The sequence below is a fragment of the Varroa destructor genome, unplaced genomic scaffold (genome assembly GCF_002443255.2).
Source record: "Varroa destructor unplaced genomic scaffold, Vdes_3.0 BEIS01000002.1, whole genome shotgun sequence".
In the NCBI taxonomy this organism is placed as follows: domain Eukaryota; kingdom Metazoa; phylum Arthropoda; class Arachnida; order Mesostigmata; family Varroidae; genus Varroa; species Varroa destructor.
This window is the reverse complement of record NW_019211455.1, coordinates 30,476,961-30,503,312: the sequence shown is the minus strand read 5'-3', so window position 1 is coordinate 30,503,312 and position 26,352 is coordinate 30,476,961. Positions and strand designations below refer to the sequence as shown.

Here is a 26,352-nt window from a genome sequence, read left to right as displayed (position 1 = left end):
TTAAACACGAAGTTATCGAGGCTCTTCTGCACTTTCTTTAATATACTGAGGTAATCTTCGGCCATTAAACGAAATCATCAACCCCAAGTAGATATATCGATTAATATACGTCACGGTCGGCCCAAGATATATAGTGTGCCACAAGCTGCAGCTCCGGCATCTGTTCTGAATTTCACTGTCTTAATTTTGGTTAATCTGTTCTAATTCCGAGATGGCGGAATGTAACCTGTTACTAGACCCTGCTGCGCGAGGAAAGGAGTGCTTCCTCAAATAACTAAATCGCTTGCGTAGAGGAGACCTCTTGCGTGATTTTTGGTCCCACATATCTTGTCTGGAAGACCATTAAGCAATGCTGCAAAAAAACAAACTTGATCATCTTCCTTGTCACAAAGAACGTTGGCAATTCAGAGGCTCCATAATTGATTGTAACACTATTCTACTAGAGTATCGCTACTATTAAAACCGCATGCCATTTAGGTAGATTGTTTTCCCTTGAATCCGTGTTGCTCATTGGGTGTCGCGGTCGAACCCTCCGTTTACGATACGTTTAGTTTTCTTGCCAGCAAATATAAGTAAGTTCAAGAAAACACACACTTTTCTCCGCGATCCCGTGTCACGATGTCAGTCCACCTAGGTCACCATTGCCCCTTGCACAACAAGGAACGTTGCATCGTTCCAACTAGGAGAAACCAATTTAAGACAAAGATATTCATTGAACATGGTTGTTCAACACGGCGCCTAGAGGTGCTCATCAAGAACCCCGTCCATTCCCACTGTCTTCTTTGAGGGTAGGCTTCGGAGCACCTGGTCCCCCCTTTCGTACTTGCCTATTGTTCGTGGTCTTATGTTGCATTGAGGTACGGTGTCACTAGATGAGGACATTCCCGCGAAATAGTGGTTGAGCACTGGTGAGGCGATGGGACACGATGCAGACCTGTGAGGCTCAAGCCAATTTATATATATATATATATCATCATTCTTCACTGAAGGTTTGAAAAGCCGATCCAACCTGGTCTCAATCGGGGCATCAAAAGCACTGTTTCAACCAGGAAGTGATGGCGTTAAAAGTCGACACCACTGAGTTGAACTGTACAAGTCAGTAGAAATACTATACGCTTACGGCGCATTCTCAGTTACTTAACATCTGTGTACATATCTAAAACTATAACACGCCTTCTTATGATGATTTGGATTACAACGGCAAAGCTAAAAATACACGAGTAGTCTTGCCCTCATATTTGAAATCCACTCCTTGTCAATTCACGGGCTTACATTATAAAAAAAGATAATTTTTGCCATACACCATCTCACTAGCCCCTAGTTCCGTAATTATACGTCATTTTGCTTTACGAGTATTATTAATTGTGTGTAAGAACGATTTAATTGATGTTCGAGGTTGTTCTACAATTAGTATTAAGAAGAGACGCCAACGTTATCAGGTTCATTTAATTCAAATTTGGCATTAGACAGCTATCAACTATAGATCGAATAGGACATCGATGTAGGTAACGTTGCTGATCATTGTCAGCTCGTTATACCTCTTTTCCCGAAAGTTTTCTATAGATTTTTGCGTCACCTTTAAGGAACGTTTCCTCCACAAGCCTTTCCAGAATACTTGGAGCATTTTTGTAGACTTCTGGTGCAGGATGGCGTTATGATTAACCTTATCTTAAGAAAAACGCCTTTGCTGTCATAGCTAAATTTTAATTTTTTAGGGGTTTGAATTTTATTGTCACTCATCGAATCACTACGGTTGTCGCGAAGCTTAAAAAAGCATGTGTTTAAGCTCCATTTTTTTAATGGTCATTGTGTTGTCGATACTATCATTACACACAGGGCAAAAACCTTTCCCAATCAGTGTCCCCGCTAAAAGTGCTACCGCGGTGCGACGGGGGTCTACTCTAAATATGATTCAGTTAGAGAGCAGATTATATACATGTTGGTTAAAGGCGACCGCTCTGTACGCTGACTTGAAACTGAAAATGTTTAGTGCATTTTAGCTAAGGGTACAATTAGAGACTTCCGGAAGCCTCAACCATTTCCCAAACGTTTAAAGGTATAGAGAATAGGCCGGATTATCGGTGTGCATATGAATTCAGAAAACAGAAAAATGTAGCTCCCAAACCTCAGACGTACTTTTTCCGCATTCTCTAATTCAACTCTAGATTCAACTCAGGGGAATGTCAGCTCGATCAGACCTCATGTCCGTTAGAGTCCCTCTAAATTTTCCTGCATAACATGTACCATAGATAACTTGCAGTCGTATCTGAATACTTGTCTCAAAGGTTTGGATTTCTCTTCGAAATCGAAATCATATTCCGTTCCGGCATTTCGTATTCCCTTATGCCGAAATATATTGCATTGTTTATACTTCCAACATTTTCTCTGCTACCGATCATATACCATCGAATTAGACCGAAATAAACAGATTTTTACTATCTACAGGCATACACAGTCGCTTGTCCTTCTCTTCATTACTGAATGTTATTGTTCGGTGCATAGTTTGCTTGGCAATGGCAGACTGGCTATCTACACGTAAAAGAGTACCCTTTTCAGGGGACGTTAGCATCGACCTACGCACAGGTAGTTAGGCCAGCGTATGGGCTTTTTTTTTTTTATAAACCGTCACTAATTCACGACAGTGCATCCAGATAACCAAAATTTGCGCCACCCATAAAATTTTCTAGCAAGTCCGCACACTAACATGGCTTTTTCAGACTTTGGAAGTACCCACATTATTCAGCACTAGTGGGCTAGTCAGATACAGCGTTTACAGTTGTACTACCGTGCAACGTACAGCACAAACGGGCCGAGGCTTATTCTGAGCGAAGTTCGTATCGTCGCGGTTTTTGCTGCGTCTCAACGGCGACTCAATGTGGCTGAACGATATTAAAAAAAATAATATAATTTCAGAGCCAAGTGCGCTGAAACGTGTTAAAGGCTACAAATAGCTAAATCTAATCGGAAGTGAAAATCAGAAAAAATGTCTTTACCCACTGTTAAAGTCACAGTTCAATACATCGATGGACCCCGCGAAAGTCTTTTAGACAAATACGCGGAAACGCGTGGCGCCATTTCATGGATGACTCTCGAGATGACTTACTTTTATCAGCATGCTGTCATCGAATCGAGTTTCTACTACCGGTCTATTACAATATCAGTCAAAAGATTATAAAGCTGTGTAGTAGAAGTACATGAAAACATTGGTCAATAACGCCCTCTATGCAGACGCGCTTTGTGAAGCGCATCTTTGGTTAAGTTGATTTTTGTTTGCCCTGAAAATACCATCACGCTATTCTAAATCATTACTGGACGTCTATAACATGAAGCGTATCAGGCGACTACATCACAAATAGCAAACTTATTGTCCAGTGCGACTTAACTGTGTTTTTAATGAATGATTTTTGCAACGACCACCTCCTGCTGACTACAGAGAGAATGGTAGCCCGTCAGCTTATCTTAGATCAATATCTCCAGGAGAACCAGTTTTGCTGGCCTTTGCACGCCGCGTGTCCCTCATCACCGCAAGGGGTTCCGTGGTTTCCGTTACCATATAACCGTCATCGTTTAAGTTAACTTCCCTGCAAATCTCTCGCGCATACCCTTAGAAATTTTATGTAGTTTATAAACGTTAATTCTTCCTCTATGTATGAAACATTATGCTTCATCGATTTAACACGATTTTTTTAATACTAAAATTATTAGGGCAGCCTTACGTTCGCAATTCGGAGCTAGTTTCTAATGGTATACGTTAACTCGTTTGTTAAATGATATCGTATGGCTTTGGCTTGCTAGATGTATTCTTTACTAAATTTTGCACCACCTGTACCTTTTTTCAAGTCTGCAGAAGCGTATGTAAAGTACACTTTGTCTCACAAATTGAGCATGAACCACTCGGGCTCCGGGGCATTGTGTCGCGCCTATTTTGGCGTGAAATAAAAATCGGCAATCGTCCCTAAATCCAGTGTAAAACCTATCCTGTAGAACCTGAAATAAACATTTTTTCCCGAATAAATCTTTCACAAGTAATCTATCATTTTTATATTATGTAATAAATAAAGAGGAAAGCATACCACATTTTTCATAAAGAGACCAACCTGAAAACGAGCGCCACTTTAGATGAGATTTGGATCCAAGTATCAGGCAACGTGTGCTTACTCAGTGTACTGAACTGAGGCGGGAGGCATAGGTCACAGAGTTAGAGTGTTGAAAAGTGGATAGCATCGCTAAGCTATCGAAAAGTTTACTTCTTAACGTTGACACAGTAAGTCTCTGGTGTTCAGCCTCGGGTAATTGGTGAAGCTCCTAACGTGTCCTACTTCATGGAAGCTACGTATATAGGGGGAGAGATGGTTAGAAATTACCGTTATGAATCTTTCAGGATTTGTGAGGTATGATTTTAATGCAATTCGCGTTTCTAGATTTTTTCGTATCGAAGTAGGTAAGGCTAAGGTGTTTCTTGCATTTCATTGTACTTGAAAATAACAAACTGATCATTCTGTTTTTAACGATAAACAAGAAGCTAAATAAAGACTTCCTAGGATTATTCTTTGATCTGTGGCAAAATTTGATTTTCTGAAACGGACTGAAAGGAAGTCTCGTTAAATTAGATCAGAAGTCAATAAGGAAGGATTTTTACACTTTTCTAAATTAAAACAATTTTGGAGAGGAGAAATTAGAGGACGCAAATTGCCTTAGAGCACAAGAGCGTGTAGGGCGAGCTAATGGGTTACATTTCTGGGACGAATGTATAATAAATAATAATCTCTATAATAATAAATACTGCTACGAAGAAATTCATCGCGTCTTTATACGACAACGTGACACAGATTCATAATCTTACGTATATCGTGTTCCAATGGCTTAAATGCCAACCAGCGCTTGCCATCAAAAGGCAGCTAGTGAATTTGGAATGGTAGCACAAGACTATGGAAAAGCAGCACTTGCTGGTATTCCAAATTTGTTGCAACATATATGTTGATACGTGTCGTATGTTTCGTGTCTGTTAACAAACTACGTTAACAGTAGATGTTGCCCAAACTATAACACGGTCAAGGCAAATACGATTGCATTTAAGTTTCCAAAGTAGCTAAAGATAAACGTCTCTGCAGCCACAATACAGTAAACGTGAGCGGTAGCCTTTCGTCATGATGTGACTAGTTTTCCTTACGGAAACTCGAAAACATGTCCTTTCTACGTACGACAGCAACGTAGCAAATTCTGAGTAGTCTCAAAACTTTCATGGAATTAAATAACGCATCGTGTCCTTCAGGTGTCTCTACTCTACATTTCTTCTTGTTACAGATACTCCAAAAAAACAAAATCAATTAATTCTGCAAGAATGAAGAATCCTGGGTAGAAGACTTGCCTTTGTGCTGGCAAATGGCAACATAATTCCATCGTGTTTCATAGCGCTACTTCACGAATCATACGTTAGTGGCTGCATCTGCTGAAAGTTAAATGTGCATTTGTGACCTATAATGTAACAGGTTCGTAAAGATCGTATTGATTACGAATGGGAAAAGCTTAAATGAATTACTAGACTTTTTTTAATGCTTAAGGAAAGCTTAACGCGCCCAAGGTACTTTAAGGATCCGGAAAAGTTAATGTGTTTGAGTGTAACTTGCGAGAAGGCTCATATGGGCGGTACTAATCGCTGCCTGCACAATGTTTATTTTAATGTTAGCATGTGTTCTATGAAGATGCATATTTGAATAAGTGTGATTACTTCTAATTTCAATTAGACGGAAATGTTTAATAGTTCAATAAAGACCTACATTCGTTAGTACTAAGCTATCAACTGCTACTGATGATGAGAGACACAAACTTATAGGATTTCCTCATTTTATGGAAAAAAAAAGCCCTATTCGAGCTTGCGTCGTATTATAACACACTAAATACTATAATAGCTGAAGTATCGTGCGAGAGCAGTGCAACAAGCCATCTGGGTTCCCACTGTGCTCCATATAATCGTATATGCGTAATGTATGATACAGGCAACTATTAAAACCTTCCATTGTACATGTAATTGAAAAAAGACGACTGTTTTTCACATAGAGCCAGATATGCGCATGATGATTGTTGCTCCGTGTTATTATAACGGCCGCTAACACAATATAGGACCAAACAGATTCGAGATGGCCTGCCGAAGTAACCGAGCGATAGCTTCATATGAAACCTTAGCTAACTATGCGCAACATCTATACACACATGCTCATCACATTAGCTTCCTTTTGTCTCTCCTCAGGTCACTTGTGCCGAGCGAACGACTTGTTGATTTCTGCCGTCGTTGCGTTAAGTTCAGCAAGGATAACTGCATTCTATTAGAAGACCTTCAACGTATCCACGTTTCCGTGTTTAACATCAGCTACAATATAATTTACACGAATTGCTGATTCTTCCTCCTCTGCAAGTCTGACCTAAGTTGGCGGGGAGGAATCCACCGATTCCCCGCAGTCGATAGATGTCGAGTGGCGAATGTAACAGGGAAGCGTCGATGAAGTTTCGAACCACACTGGCTAGCGCTGTGCGACACTCTATAGAAATATTATAGCGACGCTGGAGCTTGCTTCGAGGTCGTTTAATGATCTAAGGCTGTAAAATGTACTTTCGGACATCTCGTTGGGTAGCATAGAGGAGCCTGCAAGTGCCTTACTGATCGATTGATAGCTGGAAGGTGTTCTTAGGCTTAGAAATATATAAAGCGTCTTCATCCCATACACAGATGGGATTCTATCTACGATAACAAATCGGATCTAAGCGTCATATGAACATTTATCTTACTGGAATCTTAATGGAACGCGATGTTGCACTAAGGTTACCAGGTCTTATACTCTATTGTCTTTGTTTGTAAAGCATCGTTACAAATCGTCATACTTCAAATTGATTGTTACAAACTGTCTTAGAGATTTTTCATCACGAAAAAAAAAGGACAAGGCAAAAATAGAAACGTTGACGAGTTTTAGGTTTGTTTCTATGGAACTCTTAAAGCATTTCCCCCATTCAGAGTTTTCGATGAACATATCCTCTATTCATGTGAAAGAGTTAGGTTAAAACACATGGCACGTGAAATAAAAATTCCCTCTTTTGTAATGCTGCAACTGAGGCGATGATATAAAATCTGTACATCATACTGGTCGGCGTTTAAAATGGGGATTTCGTCAAGAATATACACTAAAGTAAGGCTAGGCCTAATAGGCCACGAGCCATTTTTCTTGACGTTAGTTTCCATGCGACTAATTTACTGCTCCATCCGAGTCACTCTGAAGTCGAAGATTGTTCTTATTAACGTCTTCGAATCCAAAAAATCCATCTAATTGATTCTTTCATATATTAGAGTACGATTAGACCGGTTCTTTTATTAGATTTAAATAATTTATTAGACAGAAACCTTATTAGATTTAAAGGTAGACACACTTAAATTGAGTACGTGTTGCGGAAAGTTTGAGCCCTGATGCTCTTAAGCTTGCCACGTGTGCATGATGAAAAACAAAACCCAGAAGCTGCCGTTGGCAGTAAGCCTAATCTGTTTCGCGTGTATGCGGTCCTGCATTTTACTACGACGAATGATGCCTATCAAGCTAGACACGAGGCGAGTTACCTACTAGATGTATCCGCGAAGCCGATCGTAGTGAACCGCGCGTGAGCACCGCGAAGTAAATCGTTTTGTTCATGACGTTCAAATGTATTAATGGTACATGCGTAGAACATAATCAGTCGATCCGACGCGAACGTGCCTTGATAGATTAGATACATGACGCCATATTGGAAAGATGTTTTAATCTGCTACTACCCTTTCATATTGGTAAGGTGGTGACAAAAAAAAACTACGCAGTTAATATTATGAAAATAAGAAACGGGTAACAATTCTAAAGTGTTTAGTTTAACACTTAGTGTGCAAAAGATACGCATTTTGTTGACTCAAACAAATGTTCAAACATGCAAAAATGCCGTCCTGCGCCAGACTTGAGAGACAATCAGTTTTATTATTTGTGAAATCAACATTCCGTATTGACACAGATACAAAAAATATACTTCAAAAATGATGCATATATCTTTTTTGTGGGGTGTTCTAGTGGCTCGTTTTTTCAAGACAGTAGTGATATAATAGCCCTTATGAATCCTGCCATATTATCCGAAGTGTTGTCCAGAATCGTGTGCCAGTATCAGGGCACTATTCACGATCCTTAGACACAAAAAAATTGTCTATTGAAAAACACCTACAATGAAGTAGTTGTTAATAAAGGTTAGAGACGTAAAAATGCCAAGTTGGGTTTTTGGAATATTTGCAATTGAAGTTTTACAATTGACGTTACATTTGAACCTATTTATCCTACTCAATATAAGCACTCCGTCCCTCAGTTCCTTTGTCTTAAGCACCAGTGCGCCCGAGAAGGTTACTGAAACTTGTTGAGAAGGTCCGCTCTCCGAATTGGCACATAGTATCTAGCTTTGGAGAGGGAACGGGGATGGACAGGAGAATGTTCACGTTATACACATGTTTGCTATTTCTTAGGAAAACGTTAGTTTTTGAACAAAACGAAAGACTCTCAGCTGTATCACTCTAGACAGATGCCTACAAACGGAGCTAGCGTTTACTCATATTTCGATGGGTAGCACCCATTAATAGAAAATAACCAAGAAAAATAGAAGATACTGAGCTAAGTAAGTTAACGCTAATTATTAGATTATGTAATCGTTGCTATCTGTGCTGTTTGTTCTGTTCATTATTTGTAGTGTAAGCGTGCAAGGATGCATTCATACGATAAACAAAAATCTCCCAAATCGAATGACAGAGATGGTGCAAGAATTTAGAACGATTAAGATTAGAAATGGCAAGCTCTACATAAACGCTCCACGCGATTTTTCGAATTTGCAGAGCGTCAGGCTGGGCCACTTTTGAAGTGGGTTAATTTTACATTTTTTAAATGTGGAGTTCGTACTATAGGCAGAACGAATAGCTTGGGTTAACTATGCAGTTTTGTCACCCGGCATAGCCAGCCATGGGCCAGAAGAAAAAATTGAAGATTTGGTAAAAATTATAACAGTGGCTTTTTAAAGTAGCGAAGGAACCTTCTAGTCGTACATGGAATTTAATTATCGGCAAGCAAATAACTTCGTAAAACAAGCATTTAAGAAAACCGGATATTCTTTCCTCTACTATAAGTCAACGTTTGCTAAGTTTCAGTGGCATCAAGTTCTAACGTTCAGCTAACTAGACCATGCATTTTAGAACATATCATTGTTCAAGTTATATCACTACGTCTGTGTCGGCTGCCAGCCCCCACAACCCAATTAGGAACTTAGAACTTGAGTTACAGCAGGTAGAAGGTTCTTATTGCTCAGCAGTACGTAGCGTGTTAACTTTTTAGCTTATAGCGTTCACGAAACTTGCACACAAAGTGCTACTGTTAATACAGGGAGCTTTTATCCAAGAGTCACTCGTTTGGCTGCTTGCAGCCGATAGATCCTTCTGTATTTATCGTTTTTGTGAATTTCTTGACCTGGAATGACAAAAACAGTTTGTTCTCTATTATTGCCCCGTACCACACTCTCAGTATGCCATGACAAGAAGTACTGCGTTGCATAATACGACTCACACTTGGCCTAGCTAAAGGGTACCATCTACATGAGCGTACCAGCAACCTAAAATGGTCACAAGTTATCTTCATTTTTGCTAATTAAATATTCTAGCCGTCAATGTTATTGAGATGTGGTCCGGGCTTATGGCAGTAAAAGTTGCACATGGCGGCTTATTCTGTTTAAATGGCTTAGCCACCTGCATAAAATATTTAAGAAAACAAGTAGCCCTCGAAAGGCGTATGTCATAGGACAGCAGAACTCAAATGTCCTTAAATACCCTCACGGACTATAGAACTCGCTCGAGCAAAAAAACAGGACCCTGTTCTATTAGGGTACAATCCAGAGATCCTATCCTCATATTGCTCATCCTAATCGCATCGTATCGCTTTATAAGAAGATAAAGTCTAAGCATTGCACTTTTTATTACTCAACATAATATACACGTAGATATTCGATACTATTATATTACTCGGCCGAGATACCATTGTCGTTGTGTTGTCACAGCGACCCAACCGGCTAAACCTTTATGCCATAGACAACTGTAAACAGTAGGCTGTATGACAGATGTAAAACTTTGTTGATGTTCTGTCTTCAGTCACAATGTGAGGACCGTAAGGGACTCTTTCCGCTTTGAAGGTACTCGGGGATTGTGGAGGACACTTAGGGGACGTTGATTAGACGTGGTACGGGAGGCAGCCTCGTCATTGGTTGTATCAATGTACGTTAAACAACTAGCTTATAAAAAAAGCCCATAAAAAAAATAGGTGATTCCGACATGGACGAAAAGCTGGTTCGGATAGCAGTTTGTATGTTGTAGAACACTTCACTGTTTGGAAACTCTACCACATTTCATGTCCGTCGGCTATTGGACGACGATTCTGTGTAACGCAAGAGAACCATGTGTTTTTAAATAGAAACAGTATACATAACGCCTGGAGTGTGCGGCAGCGCATTATTGGCTGAGAGCATCTAAAATAGTATCTCAAATGCCAGCAAATATCTTGAAAAATAGACTGTGATTTCATGTAATTTCCTGAGAAACAAAGGACTGTGTCTTCTTTTTTACGTAGCCGACTAACATTTATTTATAGATCTTTGCTGATAATCATAAAATCGCACAAATCAATTGCCTTTCAAATTGCATCGTTTTGCCGTTTTAGACATGCGCAGATCTAAATTAGGAGTTGAAAAATATACTTTACCTAAGGCTAGGTATAAGGGGTCGTCGTCCACGATGACGCGACTGATTGCTTATATAAATTCTATTGCTGTTCTTAGATGTTTGGCTGTAATTGTCAAACATTTGCTTTTCGTTTTTGACGGATACCTTTATCCTACTGCCCACAGAAGACTGACACGTACCTACTGCTAAATCTCAACTGGTTTTCCCATTTGAAACTAAGACTCCTTATTCCCTTAGCCCGACTGTCGAAGCTTTTGATTAGCGGAAATTTTCGAAGAATCATAACTATACAATCAAATCTACGAGTACATCGCAGTGCATAATATACCTATCAAACAACAAACGGCCAATATTAAATCTGATACCGTCTACTGAAACAGTGCGTTACATATCTATTCTGAATAAACAGACTCAAATATGGCTGCAACACAAATATTTCTAAAGCTGCATGAATCGAAAAACATATTAGGTGCCAAAAAAAACTCTAGTTTACCATTCTATCTATCAGGTAGCTTCATTTCGGTGTTTCCGCTCTGTTTGTACTTAACTGAAAACTTACTAACTATTAAGATAAAAACACCATCGTTTATTCAACAAACAAAAGCCTTAGCTTAGATAGTTAGCGCGATGAAATAACGTTGTTTTTAATGGAGACTTGATGTGTATCTGCAACCCTCACACATAACTATAGTAATTTCTTGTACAATAAAGTAAAACCTTGAGTATATATTTATTTATAATTTATTGTTATGGAACACGGTTATGATAAATAGGAACGAGTCAACAACAAGCAACAGGACTATTAAGAATGCCCTCCAATAGATGACGCATTTCATCTGCAACAGAGATCGCTAAGGCGGAAAATGTCCTATGAAAGTTAAGCTGATATAACTTATTATGATATTAACATGAAGTTACTCCTTCGCGATGGCATTGCCTTTGTTGAAAGATGAGCCTAATCACTGACCGATCACGACCAATCGCCAGAAATATTCAATTTTTGTTATACAGAACAGCAACGTTATAGCTATAACCTTCTACTGTATTCGGTATTTTTTCTTTACTTATCAATTTTATTATTGTTGTTGGTAAGGTTAATTCTAGGTCGTTGAAAATGAAATTTAGGATTTCACTTGCCGCGTGCCACGCTCCTCCGGTTCTAATGCTATGACGTGCTACCGCTGGCTCTCGGCCAGTAATTTCTAGGCCGATCTGCTTCTTCGTCCAACAGAACATCAGTAGCTAGCAGATAAAAAGCTCTCACTGATTCACAGATTTTCACTTATTTTGGTAGCGGATTACGCTTAACGAGCACCTGACGACTGATCTCCTTTGACTACACGTTTTTTTTTTTAAATTATTTTTTCCAATTTAAGTCACACACCGATTAGATGGACAGCCTTCCCTTTAGCCCGCTTAATAAAACAGCATCTATTCAGTTATATCTGTATTAGTTCTTGTTTCTATTACGAACATATTGCTTTTTGTTTTATGCGATCACAGACAAACAAATTACATACAATTGAATAACTATCTTCTGGTGGCGTCTGACGGAGCTCGCTCTACGGCGTTCCTACCGTCAGACGGCGTGTGCAACTGATATCTATCCAGACAAGATAATGATCGATTCGGGGCAGTAATTCCATTGTGTGTACCACTGAGCTTATTTTTGAACCCGGAACACCGCCCATACCGTGGTCCAATTTCGTCCTTTTGAGAACATGTCCTTTTGGAATGATAACATGCTGTCTAGTCCATCTAACAATGATAATTATTGATACTATAACGTGAGTGTACTTTGTCCAACAGCGTTTACTGATTTCTGAATAGTTCGTGCCTTAAAATGTTTTTTGCAATTTTGCGTTCTTTTCAACCCATTGTACACAGCTTGGTAAGTTGCCGGAACGTGATTTCGAATCGACCCTTAGCCTCATTGTACTTAGTTTGAGTTTATCCAATAAACCGACTAGTAAGTAAACACTTTCTTTTCAAACACATACCAGAACCAAGGTCACTACGGTAACGAGAACTGCTCAAGCCCAAGCGGATCTTTGTTGGATTACTCGCACTTTGTAAACGAACTTGATAAATGACCTGGTTGTGTCTTTCTAGTGCTATCATTTGTGTTGGGTCTGTCAAAAGCATACTCGAGTAATGCAACAAACTGCCACTTTTTGAATAGGAAACCTCCATAATTAGTAGACCCATTAGCTAAACAGTGTGTTTCTTATTCCCGCAGGCGGTGTCCGGCCTCTGAGCCCCTGTGTTTTTCCTATTTCGTCTACTGCTAGCGTCCAGACGATCTGTTATAGCTTAGGCTCCAAGCATTTTTTTTACTGCGTATCCAGGTATTGAATAGACGAAGAGAGCAATCATTAGACCAAATAGAAAACAGAGGAGTACCTTAAGAATGAACCATTTGTAGCGGTGCCACACAATGTACTTGACTGATTTAAGCGGGTTGAGAAACCATACAAAAGAGGCATCCGGGCGGTTAGGTTTCTCGAGAGGATCGGGTTCTGAGCGGCCCAACCCGGCTGGATTCTTTTCCGCTTCCTCTCCTATTGAACAAGTGTTAAAAAAAACCGCAAACGAGAACGCAATATATACATGTACTTTTTGTAAATGTAAATATGTTCACATAGAGCTAGCTAAAAGTTTCGTTGTAAAAAAAAAAGCCTAAAGTGCTAAAATATGTTATCTCCTAAACATACATTTATCTTTTACTCAAGGTAAAATGGCTATATCGCTTTTTTTAATAAGATTCAGCACTAAACGCAGTTCATTTAATAGGACTATTTTTATAAGCAGAAAAACGCGTGTATATAAAGATTGTAAGAGCTTGTAGAGAGAACTGAAGAAAGATTCAGCTGGAGCAAGTTAAAACTTCGATGTTCATTGGATGTGGTACAAAGCGTACTGTGCTAGAACATTGAAACCCCAAAAATAACCTCGACCCTCTAAAGTTATATTGTAACTTATCTTATTAAAAAAAAATTTGATCGCAGTAACTACGATTGTCAAAAATGTAGACACTATAGTTACTATACCAGGTAATTTCTGTACCATACCATAATATCAGGTTCTGTAATGACAATATCAGTTAGCAAACCTTCCCAAGAAAATATCTATTCTTAAATAAGCTATTCTTCAACTATTCACTAGCTTATGTAGTGTGCATATTGTGCTTCAACTGAGGAAAATATTACCGTACCCCTAAACACTATCGCAGTGTTAGAGAGGCACCCAGTAACACACTGGCTCTTACAAAAGAACCCATTAATGATCTCGCCATACGGCCTATGCCGTTCAGGAAGATCAGGGAGATTCACTGTACAAGTTACGGTTACACGTGCTAATGCCTATTATCATAGGAGACTAGAGAAGGTTCGTGTCGAAGGTCAGGTCGTTACTGGCCAGCATCGTCTGGGCGATGGCAAGCACGTATCTGTTCGAACGCACAACTATTTTTGCTATTATTAGTTGTTGCAATAGCAATAAATAGTAGTAAGGAACGTGATGGTGAAGGCCAGGCCGCACTTAAGAACTTTAGAGAAACGAATAGTTCCGTCTGACGATATCTTTTGTTTACGATTTGTATTAAAACTATTGAGAATTGAATTAGGACCAGCTCGAGTCAGAATGTGGCCCGAACTTGTCCTTCTTTCTAGAGAAGATTTTGTTGAGGCTAAAATATTTTTCGCAAATAAAATACGGAACTAATTAAATGATGATTGCTCAAACAAAATGAGGAAGGTTAACATTCATGTCAAAAAAAAAATAGTTTACACCATTCATGTCGAAAGAAAGTACTATAGTAAGTATCATCAGATGAACGCTATTAATTCAACAGGCCCTTTATTGAGGGACATTCTGTGCAGATGACTCTTTGCTGGCACGAATGATTATCTATTTAATTATTCACTAAACGTCTTAGGCTTCGGTATTAGATGAAGTCACCGAAGTGTCTACGAGTGTATGAAAAGAAGTTACTTTACTACTTTAAGTAGTAAGTGTCTTGTCGTCTATCGTTTATCGTCTGCTACGGCTTAAAGCAATGAAGTAAACGGCTAATACCACAGCTTACGTTCGGCATTCGCCGACCACAAGTAATCTTGGGACGCTTCGGCACAAGAACGCTATAGATAGCTAAACTAATCATGATAAACGATCAACTACACTTTGTATGCGGCCGTGTAGACGGTAGTCATATATTAATTAGGTCGGTTAGTATGAACGCGAGACAGTGAGTTCCGAACTTTTTTTATAAAGTATATTATTTTAATAGTAAATAGAATTATATCATTTTTAGTCGAAATATGCACCGTTGGAATCTATGACACTTTTCCATTTTTGTCGTAATTTATTTATTCCGCTGTTGTAAAGGGCCGGTGTACGATATCCTATAAAGTTTTGAAAGGTAATTTCGACGTAGTGAGGTTTGAGTAGTTTTTCTATCAAAAAGTTATGGAAACCTTCAAAGTTAATAGTGGTATTTGATGAGCTTTACCTGGAGCTCCTGCATTTTGTCACTTTAATCTTCGTGGTTTGAAATCGAGCACGGTCGTACAATTGAAAATGTATTAACTTTAGTTGCTTTCTGCAGAGTATATTTATCATCTTCTACCTTTGATAGTACACTTCAGCCATACTCGACGAACGAAAATGCATGAAGGTGCAGTGGATACCAGTTGCAATAGACCATCAAATAGATACCAACAGAAATAGTATTTCTACATAGAGCAAACCTCATTGCTTGCATGCACTTTCAGATGGGTCGATTTCGACCACAGCTTTTAATACTTCGTTATCTGCCGTTACAAAAAATCGTCCACAAGGCTCATTTTCGCTTAAATTTCCTTACGTTATTTTTTTAACCAACGGCTTACGGTGTTTTCAGCAATAGATTCTTCACCAAATACAAGATTTATGCAATTAGCCACGGTTCGAAAATGAAACTCATCTTCATAAATGAGATTTTTAACACGAGTTTTCTTATTTTTCCTGGCTCATCGCAGCTTGCCCGTAAGAAGTCTGAATAACGATACGCAAGTAAAAAAAATCACAGGTTCCAAAAAAATAGGGAGAAGAAAAATGTGTCTAGAAAGCAGGAAATTGTACCGCACCGTTATGAAATAACCTTACTATAATATACGATATTAGCGTCTCTCGCACTTCATACTGAACGACCTAACATAAAACATTGCTACCAACTCGAGCGCACAGCCATTTGATAAAAGGCTCGCTATAACCAAATTGTAATGTCGGTCCCAATCGTTTACGGTATATTACGTTACGCTAATATAGACACGCACCTGTCAGAAGATGTAGTTCGGCTTCAACCTTGCCAGTGAGCTCCATCTGCTGATCATCGGCCCTCTTGATAAAGAAAGGCCACCAGCCTTTGATACGACGTTGCTTAAAGATGGAAACGTAAGGGCTATCCGGCCGTAGAATATCAAGCTTACATTGAGCGGCCGTTTTCGCCCCGCGTGGAAAGCTGTCAACGGAAAAGAAAAGTTATTTTATCGACACTACCTGGTTTCGTTGCGGGAATAGAATGTCTCGTTATTTGTATCGTATGCAAAAATCCTGAGATATTCTTCGGGTCAGTTGTTGTGCCATAGGGAGCTGCAACTGACCGGGTGTCAGGCCAAAATCATCATAATTGCTAACGGCGCACTTCAAGCCATAATCAGCAGTAAGCCATAATCAGCAGTACTAATATGAAAACGTATGTTATAGATCCAGCTTACAATCTTAACAAGTTTATGAAGCCTAGACATATATGCATTAATTAGGATTCACTAGTTCGGTGTCTTGTAATCGGTATGGTGTTCGGTAGCTCTTTTGGAAGCGGATTTCTAAACTCTAGCCTAAATCGACTCGTTAATTTGTACCCATAAACACAAAATTACCAACACAATTTTATTGTATCTATATGTAGCAACAAGCAAATCAGCGCCTTGAGAAACTGTCAATATGGGGCAAAGGTGCCCGATCGAGGGGTGAGACGTCGACACGTCTCTATTATCACGCTTTCTAGCGGGAGGCGCTTAAAACAATTATTACTACGCTTGAAGCAGCAAAGAAGCGCATAACTATAGTTCAGAGTGTACGTGACGATCACAAACGCACAGTTCCAGAGGAATGGTAAGCAATATTTTCGAAGTAATGCGCCATGATGGAGTGGCTTGTGGGGTTGGTCCATTGGGATTGCCTAATATCAGCAAATCCGCTATGTACAAGAGGAGCTTAGGAGAAATCGAAGTCTTTATGAGTCTTCGTGAATGGGTCTCTCCCAATATGAACACTTTACGGTTCGTAAATTTGTGTATTCTGCAATACAGCGATTAATTAGAAATGTATATGGCATTTGTTGCTAGCATCAGGTCATGTGAAGGTCGCCATAGCTAATATAATACGTGTTGACAAAAGCGTTAGTATCTATTGTTGTACACGAACCGGTTGAGATCGAGAGTAAGCGCGCCGAGAAAGTCGTCTGCTGAGAAGTGGTCCGCATCCCAAACTTGTAACTGGAGTCGAGCAGGAATCTTTGATTCCGTCTCATCCCACGAGAACAGAGACTCTTTTCGAGAAATGACGATCTTTTCTTCAGCAGGTAAGTATTCAAACGGAAACACGAAACGCCAGTTGAAATTACCCTCTCCCGTTAATGATCGATAGTGTATATCTGTACTCTGAGTGTCTTCCGGGCCTTTTAACCACCTGTAAAGAGCAGAAATAACGTTTCAACAACGATGATGATGATGATACTAATAATAATAATAAAGACGACAATAATCACTCAGCATCTAATAATTCAACGTAACTCCGCTTAATTAGTAAATCGGCCGCTGTGCTCTTCTTTTTATTTCGACTTATCCAGTGGTCTGTCTAGTTTTCGTTTGAAACATACCCTTTAACGTAGATATCGGACATTTTCTCCCCTGTGAAAAACGCATCATCTTCTAATACCACCTCGTCTGTGTTCCAGATGATGACACGGAGCTCGAAGCTGGTCATGCGAACAAATCTAGGTTAGATGCTGTTAAATTTCAAGCGTTTATTTAATTTTTAGGTACGGCATATCGCCTAACAGCACAAGCAAAAGTGATTTGATATATTGTTTTTGACGGTAATCCACATGTAAGCATGTAAAGATGCCAGCCAGGTGTACTAAACTAACTTATATGCTAAACTTATAATATAATACTGAGGAGAAACGGCCAACAATGCTTATGCTACAGTTTAGGCTAGCTGGGTTCAAGTAAGCTGATTGTGTATACTGTAGCAGTAGACGCAGTTACATACTTAATTTACCAGCGCTCGTAATTAGCATTTAAATGGCTTATTTATACACTCTATTATGAACTTTGTTCGTTTGCCTCCTGATCTTGCAGCCCAAAGTTAATGTGCTAAGTTCAAAACGTATTTTTCTCACTGTTTTTAAACGACTCTTTTTAATTATAATAGAATCTATTTTAATCAAATGGAATATTTCAACAGTTTACGTCAAACCGCGTGTCCTATACGTAGACGGCATCAGCTGTCGCTTCACGTCACAAATCAGTAACAATAAACGTTTTTTATGGAATTATATTCAATTATAATTGGTAAAATTCATACGGACGTGCGGCTCTTGGGGCACATCGTACCTGTGAGCTTCATTGGAAGACACTTATAATAGCCCTGCAAACCACACCACCTCAATCTACGCTGATGTTATATTGAACCACTGTTACTACTAAGCTTCATTGACGTAGTGATACGTGACTGTATAGGAAAATCATTTCAAGAAATAGATAATTTCGTCGTTAGAGACTCAATAGAAGTACATGGTCGAGGACTATAAGGATAGATTTGTCTAGAGAGACATGTTATGCCAATTTATGTGGTGGCTGATTTTGTTTCTCTAGGTCTCTTTGCAACGAACTCAGAACTGTATTACATAGGCCAAGCATGCGTAGTACGCTTTGTGAACAAACGTATCGGTCGAGATTTTTTATATTTTCTTTTTGACGGAATAAATGAAAATCCATTAGTTTAGCGTAAATTGAGTGTCCGATCTCGAATCAATATCATTATCAGTTCCAAAGCTACAGGGATAATTATGTTAATATTAGCAAGCACTACTCGAGCGTAAATAAAATGTAAGCGTCCTATACAACAAACTGCTATGTACCTTTTGGGTTTCCGAGGTGAGATATCAACAGGTGGTCCGGGTGGAGGTTGTCCTGAGTCCATTGGGAACATGTCAACCCACATGTCCAGTTTGCCTTGTTCGATGCCAAGCGCGCGATCCGGGTGGAAAAGTGGCCGGGTTTCGACATGTTCGGTAATCAAAGCACCGCAACCTTTAGCTACTTCTGACCAGCGATGTAATATAGCCAACGACATGTGCTCGTAGTTCTCTGCGCGCTGTTTCTAACGTTTTGGCGGACGTTACCATATTGAAGAGAAACAAGCACAATGAATACATTGAATATTAGACTCGCCTGTAATTAAATTTAGTACGTTTCAACTGCATCTACCGTAGATAGTATCAAAATTACGCATGTCTAAAGCGGTACGATTCGTTTTGCTTAAATATTATCTCAAGTGGTACAAACCATGAAAATCTCTATTGACTTTAAAGAGATCACCTTTGATGATTTAGAGTGAGAAACGCTTGGTAATTCAACCGTTTCATCATCTGCTTCATCGTTACTGCTTCGAAAAATGAATGTTCGCCTGCCAACTCGTACGCGATTTCCAGGAGGAAGGACCTGTGGTCCATCAACTTTTTGCTCCTTGCACAATTTGGCTAAAATTTGAGATGGCTTCAATGAATCACGCCATTGATTCGGTCCAACTGTAACAAAGGAGAAAAGATTAACAACTCGTAATTTCGTATAATAATAATTTGTGTAAATGTATTTTGTGCCCATATTCTACAGTACACTAAATTGTACCTTAAATATGTTTGAAAACAACTATACTTGTAGAAACAAGTTGATCTAGACATGGTGTGTATTATATGTCTTAGCCTTTCCGTGATGTTTGCTTAAAATGTTTTTGGCAAAACATACCTTCAGTGTCGTATTTGAGCGGTAGACCACAAGTAGCACGATGTTTTGAATAAAATCGATTTTCTAGATCAATCTTAGTCTCACCAATGAGATCGTCCCGTCCCAACAGATCCCAATCGAAAACCTGAAATCCAGGTTGGGATTAGGACTCCGTTAAGACAAGGCTCTATCACTATGGGGTCAAAAATGCCCTTTGCGCCACTGAGTTGCTGATTTAAGGCTTGACAGGCAAATCATTTGAGCCTAAACGGTTCATCTATGAATGGGGAAAAAAAAGGAAAAGACACTTTGAACACTACATCCTGCAGCAAGGGATAGGTGTGTTCAGCGACTACATCTGTTAGCTTTCATTATGTAATATCTTTCTCTCCACTATTATCCCGAGACTATCAAAGCGTTGGCTCATGATCCATCTGTCTGAGCTCGATTCTTAAAAATTTTTCAGCTGGGTCCAACCAGAATCCTTGGCGTCTACGTTTCCAAGTATCTGCAGGTTATCAAAGTGTCGTTCGAAGTGTATTCTCCGTTGTACGGACATTGATGTAGTCAAAACAGGCAGTGTCCACTAACTAACATATGGTTATCGTGCAGAGAGTTTTTAGTCGGACACAGCAATAAGTTTTTTGGTTAAATGCAGACGAAAATTTTAATATGGCTTTTTTTTTGTAAATCGGTATATTTACCCAGGGATTCCCCCCTCCTTTAATTTTTCTAGACAGTAATTAATATCAAAATGCACGCCCCTAAGCGAAACCCTCAGTTGGACAATCAAAAAAATCGCTGGGGACCAAATCTAGTGAATACGGTGGATGGGAAATGTTGATTTGCAAATTTTTGCCTCTGAAGCGTGAGAGCAGACATTATCTAGATGGAACTACATCTTGTCTGGTCCTGATTGCGACTCCGTAACTTGGGTAACATTAATATAATTTGTTTAAATTGTTCCAACGTGTCACTGGAACGTTGATTCGCATGCGCTTGGCTTTCTCATGCCCAAATCTTCAGTCAGTATACAACGATTACGTTCTTCGAGAAGGCCTTGACTGTTTCTGTCCTTTTAGCAATGATTTAAGAGCAGGTGTGCCCTTGTCGTGATGCTATCGGTGATGGTAGTTATCTTCAGTTGTTTCACGTACGACGGCGTTTGTGGAGAATTAGCTAACCAAAACATCCCGGTAGCAAACGATGATGCGGTAATACCCATTCTAGATTAAATTGGCGTGGGCGTATTGCTTTTCAAATGTAAGAAATCAATTTTTTGCATTTTCATAGAAACATCGACATCAGTTAGTATAACGTCTGACCTGGCTCGTAAATATCGTTCAACGCACGCGCAATTATATCATTAGAATATTACTGACGAGTAATGCCATCTCCATGTTGAATCTGAAAAGTTTACAGGTTACCCTTGTACACACAATTCCCTTAGTAGATATTACGGTTTCATAATAAACCGTCAATGGATACGTAATGTTTTCGAGTCAAGTATATAGTCGCATTTTCCGTTTTGACGGTACCCGTCAGTCGTGCATCAGCTTTACAGCAAAAGCTACTGGAAATATTAGCTACGTGCATTAGTTGTATGAACAGCTGCGTTATACAGGTAACTTGAACGTAGCAATACCTGGAACGGTCCCTAACCAGCGTTCATGCGGGCGAAGTTAGCTGCTATTATTTTTTTATTACGAATCGATAATTACTTATCTATTCAGTATAATGATTATGTGAATGATGCCTGAAAGAAATATTGCATACTGAGACTACCAAATTGTTCGGTTTTTTTAGTAATCCAACATGTCGGACGAAGGAACTATCGTTCGTGTAATAGACCGAGCTATACATTGGGGTGAGAACAGTAGATGGTCGCTTGTACGAAGACGATGACCTACATATGAACTGAGGAAGTCATCATTTGAGATTTTCGACTCTTGGAATATTTTCATGTACAGTAAAATGACGCTTCATTTTTACTTAATGACCTCATTTTAAGGTCTCTTCAACATTTCCCATAATTTTTAATTATGATTTCTCAAACAAATTCTATATGTTCGACTGGTCGGCTCAATCCACCTACGGTAAGTTTATTTCAAAAATATGTATTCTATATTCGTTCTTTACTGTCTATAGCGAAAGACACGTTAGCTCAAAACGGGTATGTATGTCGACTTATTCGTTATGAGATAACTAGTAAACTAAAAACTCATAAACACTCGGTGTTACGCAATCATCTAGACGTCCCGTTGCGATACATCGATCATTCTCAAAGCTGGAGAGCGGTTTCACGGCAAAATTCCATTATATACCTGCCTGAAGAGCAAGAAAACGTATGTATCCTGTCATAGTGTACGTATAGTATTGCAAGAGGTAAATGATAAAGTGAATGACCACTAACCTGTATATGCAGCATTGAATCATGTGGAAATATTGCTTCAAATTGGAAGCATTTACCAAATACTGGATTTAACTGTTTCGATACATAATTATCCTTGTCGCTCATTTTGTTGTGACCTAATCGGATAACGAGATACGGATCGGCCTTGCCATTCAGGTCCGCCGGATGTAAGTCGGTAGCGCGAACGACGTAAACTCTTACCAACACCTTAATCGGCTCGTTACTTGGCACAGAACGTGACAACGGTTCCCACTCGGGTGGTAGAGGATATCTATCAATTGAAGAGAAAAGGTCTTCAATTTTTCCATCATGAAATTCCTTTTGGATCTGCGCTTTTTAAGCTAACGACTTAAAGTTGCCCGATTTTGTTTTCTCGGAGTTGCTTTTATAACAAAGACGGTTCTACAAAAGGTGATGTCTTGGTTAGGGCAACTATCTTCTAACATATTTTGTATTGGAGCCATCCTATGCAAAATGATCAGCACTTTTAGAGATACTTGCGTTTATCTTTCTTGTAAATTAGTATTTTTTTTTTTTTTTTTTTTGTTGATTTAATTATTGTTGTTGTAGAAGTTTGCATTAGGAAAGTCTCCGGAAAAATCCCTGGCTCAGGTTTTGATTTCACATTAAGCACATGTAAACTTGCACACATATCACACAGTATTCATTTTTGTTACTTTGGCTTTCTATATGCGAATATGCTTGATAAAGTAGCTGAGCTGCAGACGTATCAACCGGATTTATTGTTGCTATAGTGTACGTTGCTGTTGTTAGTGCAGCCGTTGCCGGCCTTGTTAAACCTGTTTACTTCCTAACTTACTTGTGAACTTTGAGCGAGCCCTTGAATATTCCGACAAGTCTTCGTTCATCGTCGCTTTCATCGCCCGTTCGCCTTCCTCGCAGAAGTTGAAAACTTTCCAACCATTCGACAAAACCGTTGTAGTCGGCTACGCTCTCAAGCTCCGAGGCATGGACCTATTTGTTAGAAACAGTACGCAGGCCTAAGGCACGCCTAGTTTGAACGTTTTCGCTCACTTTGCGTTACAGAAAATTGCACCCGTACGGAACTTCTATCGAGTGACGCAAATCACGTTTTATCGCTCTTTACCGTAACCAAACTATTAAATTTGAGCTAGATAGATAATATATTGACCGTGTACTAATAATGACTTGCGCCGTTAATTTTCCATCACAGTTTGCCAGGTTGATTTCGAGTCCTCCGTTGACTCGCATAGTACTCGGAATGTGATAAATAGAAATTTATTGAACTACGTTCAAGGGGACCTCGCTTACCTTCACCGTTGAATATTGATCACAGAGACTCCGCAGTCTCTCCGAGTGAAATCTCTCATCCGAGTTCGGCTTGTTTGTGTTGGCTTTCTGCTGTTGGCTTTGAATTGAGGCGAAGTATCGACTCCACCAGTCTTTTGAATCCTCGGACAAATCCTCGCCCCTGTTTGTACTACCACATCCGCGGTCCTTTCTCTGCTTGGTTTGCTTCCTTTTACTTTTTGGTAGGTTTTTATCAGGGTTCTACAACATGGGTATTGTTATATTGTTACTTAATAAGCAAAACTTAGTCTTACAATATGAATTAACAACGGCGTACCTTACGTTGACGAAATTGAGTATCAAAGGGTTACTATACAATTCGTTCTAAACATTATCAATTTCAAACAAAAAATCATAGTCGAAAAAATCGTTCATCATGCATACATATATATGATGATACTTCAACGCACGAGTACGCATCCTTCCCTCCCCTCACTTAATGAGCCGTAAGTTTTTATTTGCTCTTACTCAGTACTTACTATGTACTAGTTACTATCCGTACTAAACTGTATTCGAGTGGGCATAATTAGTTGACTCATCAGACAGTTTTTTTGACACTATTTAAAAAAGCAGAGGGTCGACTGGTAAAAAGAATGAGTTTACGTTTTGCGCGCACCGGTTAGAATTTGAAAACAATTAAAACAGACACTCGTTGTGTTATGAGATAAAAATAAGGCCACTCTATTCGACCTGTGTAGAACGTCATTTAACTTGTGCCTAATCGTTACCTGGGCACCGTTCTCTATAGCGCCTAGCAAGCGTTCGTGGAAAGGCGATTGCCTTAGAAGTGATCTCAAAGGTGAAACTCTAGGTAGCCTTGAGCCGAATATAGTCGAAATAATATACTGGGGCCTAATTAAGGTCCGCGTGAGAGATCTACGTGAAGATCGAATAAGTTGCGGTGCAAATTACCACACCGTTTGATGATACAAGAAACATTCGTTTATCGCTGGCCTAGTCAACTAAGATATTTTATCCAATTTTATTTTATTTAAGCTATATTTATTTTTGTTTCGCGTTTGGTAAGCCAAAACAGATGTATAATATTGCGGCGTTTTAGATGAGAAAGAAAGGTGGCACCACGTATCAAATGCAACGGATATGGGATTTCTTACCACGTTTAAAATCAATACCTGGTGCGTTGTGCTTAATCTAGGTATTTTGAGCAGACAAAATAAGGGTCGTTCAAGACTGTCGAAATGTTGTCTTCTAAACATGTTGAAGGCTGGCTCATAACACTGTTCAACTTTTTTTTTATTAAAAATAACTTCAAATTGTTAGGAATAAAGCTTGTTAAATAATTTTAATTGATGCGGTAGCGCGCACCAAGTATACGATTGGTAACATTATCCATTTCATTCAACGCGATAACTACAACATCTTGTTTCGTCGCTCTTATGACCCGTGTCTAGGGTTCTAGTCCAAAGCTGCACAGATAGCTTTGTGTTGCAGCTAACACATATTCTACCCTTCAATCCAACCATGCAAAAGCTAGGTGCGGCCGTTATTTACAGTTTGTTGTCTATATCAATGATGTTAATTTTAAATAAGTGGCGCTTGAAAAGATGAAGCTAATCTGCCAACGCAAATTTGTTTGCCTGAAGATTGAATATAAGGCGTACTTTGGCATCCCTGGGGGCGCTGAGGTGTATCACAGTGACGTTTGATGGTAGAGAGGCCAAAACACCATATGCTGTGTCGTCTCTGCCACCATTTTCTACGTCGATTAACGTTTCGGTCGCCACCGGGCGTGACTGGCCATCATTAGAAGAAGCACCACCGCCATCCCGGGTGCCGCTTACTGTTTCCTGCCCCGGACATTGCATGAATCTGAATCGGTATAAAAAACAATGTAGCTTGTTAACCATCCAGCTAAAGGCAGCATGAAAAACCATGTGTTTTGTTAGTCTTTACATAGGTACTTACAGGGACCTCACTACGACATTACTTCTAAGGGTTCAGATAGCAGTCTTCAAGAAGCATACATGATGAGCGATAGGAATATTTATCGTAATTTGTCCCCGCGCAATATTAGTAAGTTTTTTTTCGTGTAGCACTTGACGGTCAACGGGCTGCATTCTTAAGCGAGTAAGTATCCTGACGTACCTATGTATATCCGGACCATTTCAAAAATGGTTCTGATTTTCTACACGTAGGTTTGGTTTGACGAAAATTTACCAGAACAGAAACAACATGCATAGGAAGTTGGTCCTATGCTAAAAAATTGCCCCATAGCCTCTAATGCCAACTGGGCGAAAATAACCTCGTTGGATGATCATCCAACTACTTCTGGCTTCGTTAATCTTCCCGGACGCCAAACCGTTATATGGAATTTTCAAGATTAAGGTAGACTTTGCCTTAAGATAGCGAGGATACACAATAGTTGATATAGAAGCCCGTAACGTCTGATTACAGGATTTAGAACACGATAATGGAACATCTGAATTAGAATAATTGTACAAATAAGCAAGAAAATGAAGCTATACGAGCTTTGTGACTAAGCATATAGCTAAAATTAGGGTAATGAGATAACCAATATCAATGCGACATAGTGATCGAAATATGGCAGCCATATACTGGAATAAGCTGAGGCATGTAATCTATATGGATCGTGTGTGACGAATTGATCGATAAGTTCATACGGATATTGTTCGTGTGTGGCGCTGTTCGTCGTTCTACAGAGCGGCAATAGCTGCTCGGTCCGAATACACTTCCTAGTACAGGCTTAACGTTAGTAGATTTCAAACAGGAGGATCACTATAATTTATACCGGGAAGTCAACGTACACAAAG

The 26,352-nt window shown here is 39.4% G+C and overlaps 1 protein-coding gene across 12 annotated transcripts in view; it reads right to left on the bottom strand.

Moving 5' to 3' along the window:
• Positions 1 to 11,330: 11,330 nt before the first annotated feature.
• Positions 11,331 to 26,352, bottom strand: part of mfr (ferlin family C2 domain-containing myoferlin misfire) — a 90,105-nt gene continuing 75,083 nt past the window's right edge. For 10 of the 12 annotated variants that reach the window (XM_022790511.2, XM_086978769.1, XM_022790518.2 and 7 more), the window contains 11 exons: positions 25,183 to 25,390; positions 23,522 to 23,761; positions 23,049 to 23,203; positions 22,229 to 22,499; positions 19,837 to 19,960; positions 19,411 to 19,619; positions 18,951 to 19,192; positions 17,685 to 17,783; positions 17,231 to 17,494; positions 16,081 to 16,265; positions 11,331 to 13,326 (listed from right to left, as the gene is read on the bottom strand). In XM_022790511.2, coding sequence (XP_022646246.1) covers positions 13,079 to 13,326; positions 16,081 to 16,265; positions 17,231 to 17,494; positions 17,685 to 17,783; positions 18,951 to 19,192; positions 19,411 to 19,619; positions 19,837 to 19,960; positions 22,229 to 22,499; positions 23,049 to 23,203; positions 23,522 to 23,761; positions 25,183 to 25,390 — 2,245 coding nt within the window. In that variant the 3' untranslated portion in view covers positions 11,331 to 13,078. The remainder of the gene's footprint in view (positions 13,327 to 16,080; positions 16,266 to 17,230; positions 17,495 to 17,684; positions 17,784 to 18,950; positions 19,193 to 19,410; positions 19,620 to 19,836; positions 19,961 to 22,228; positions 22,500 to 23,048; positions 23,204 to 23,521; positions 23,762 to 25,182; positions 25,391 to 26,352) is intronic. The other 2 variants (XM_022790513.2, XM_086978768.1) reach the window with 2 other exon arrangements.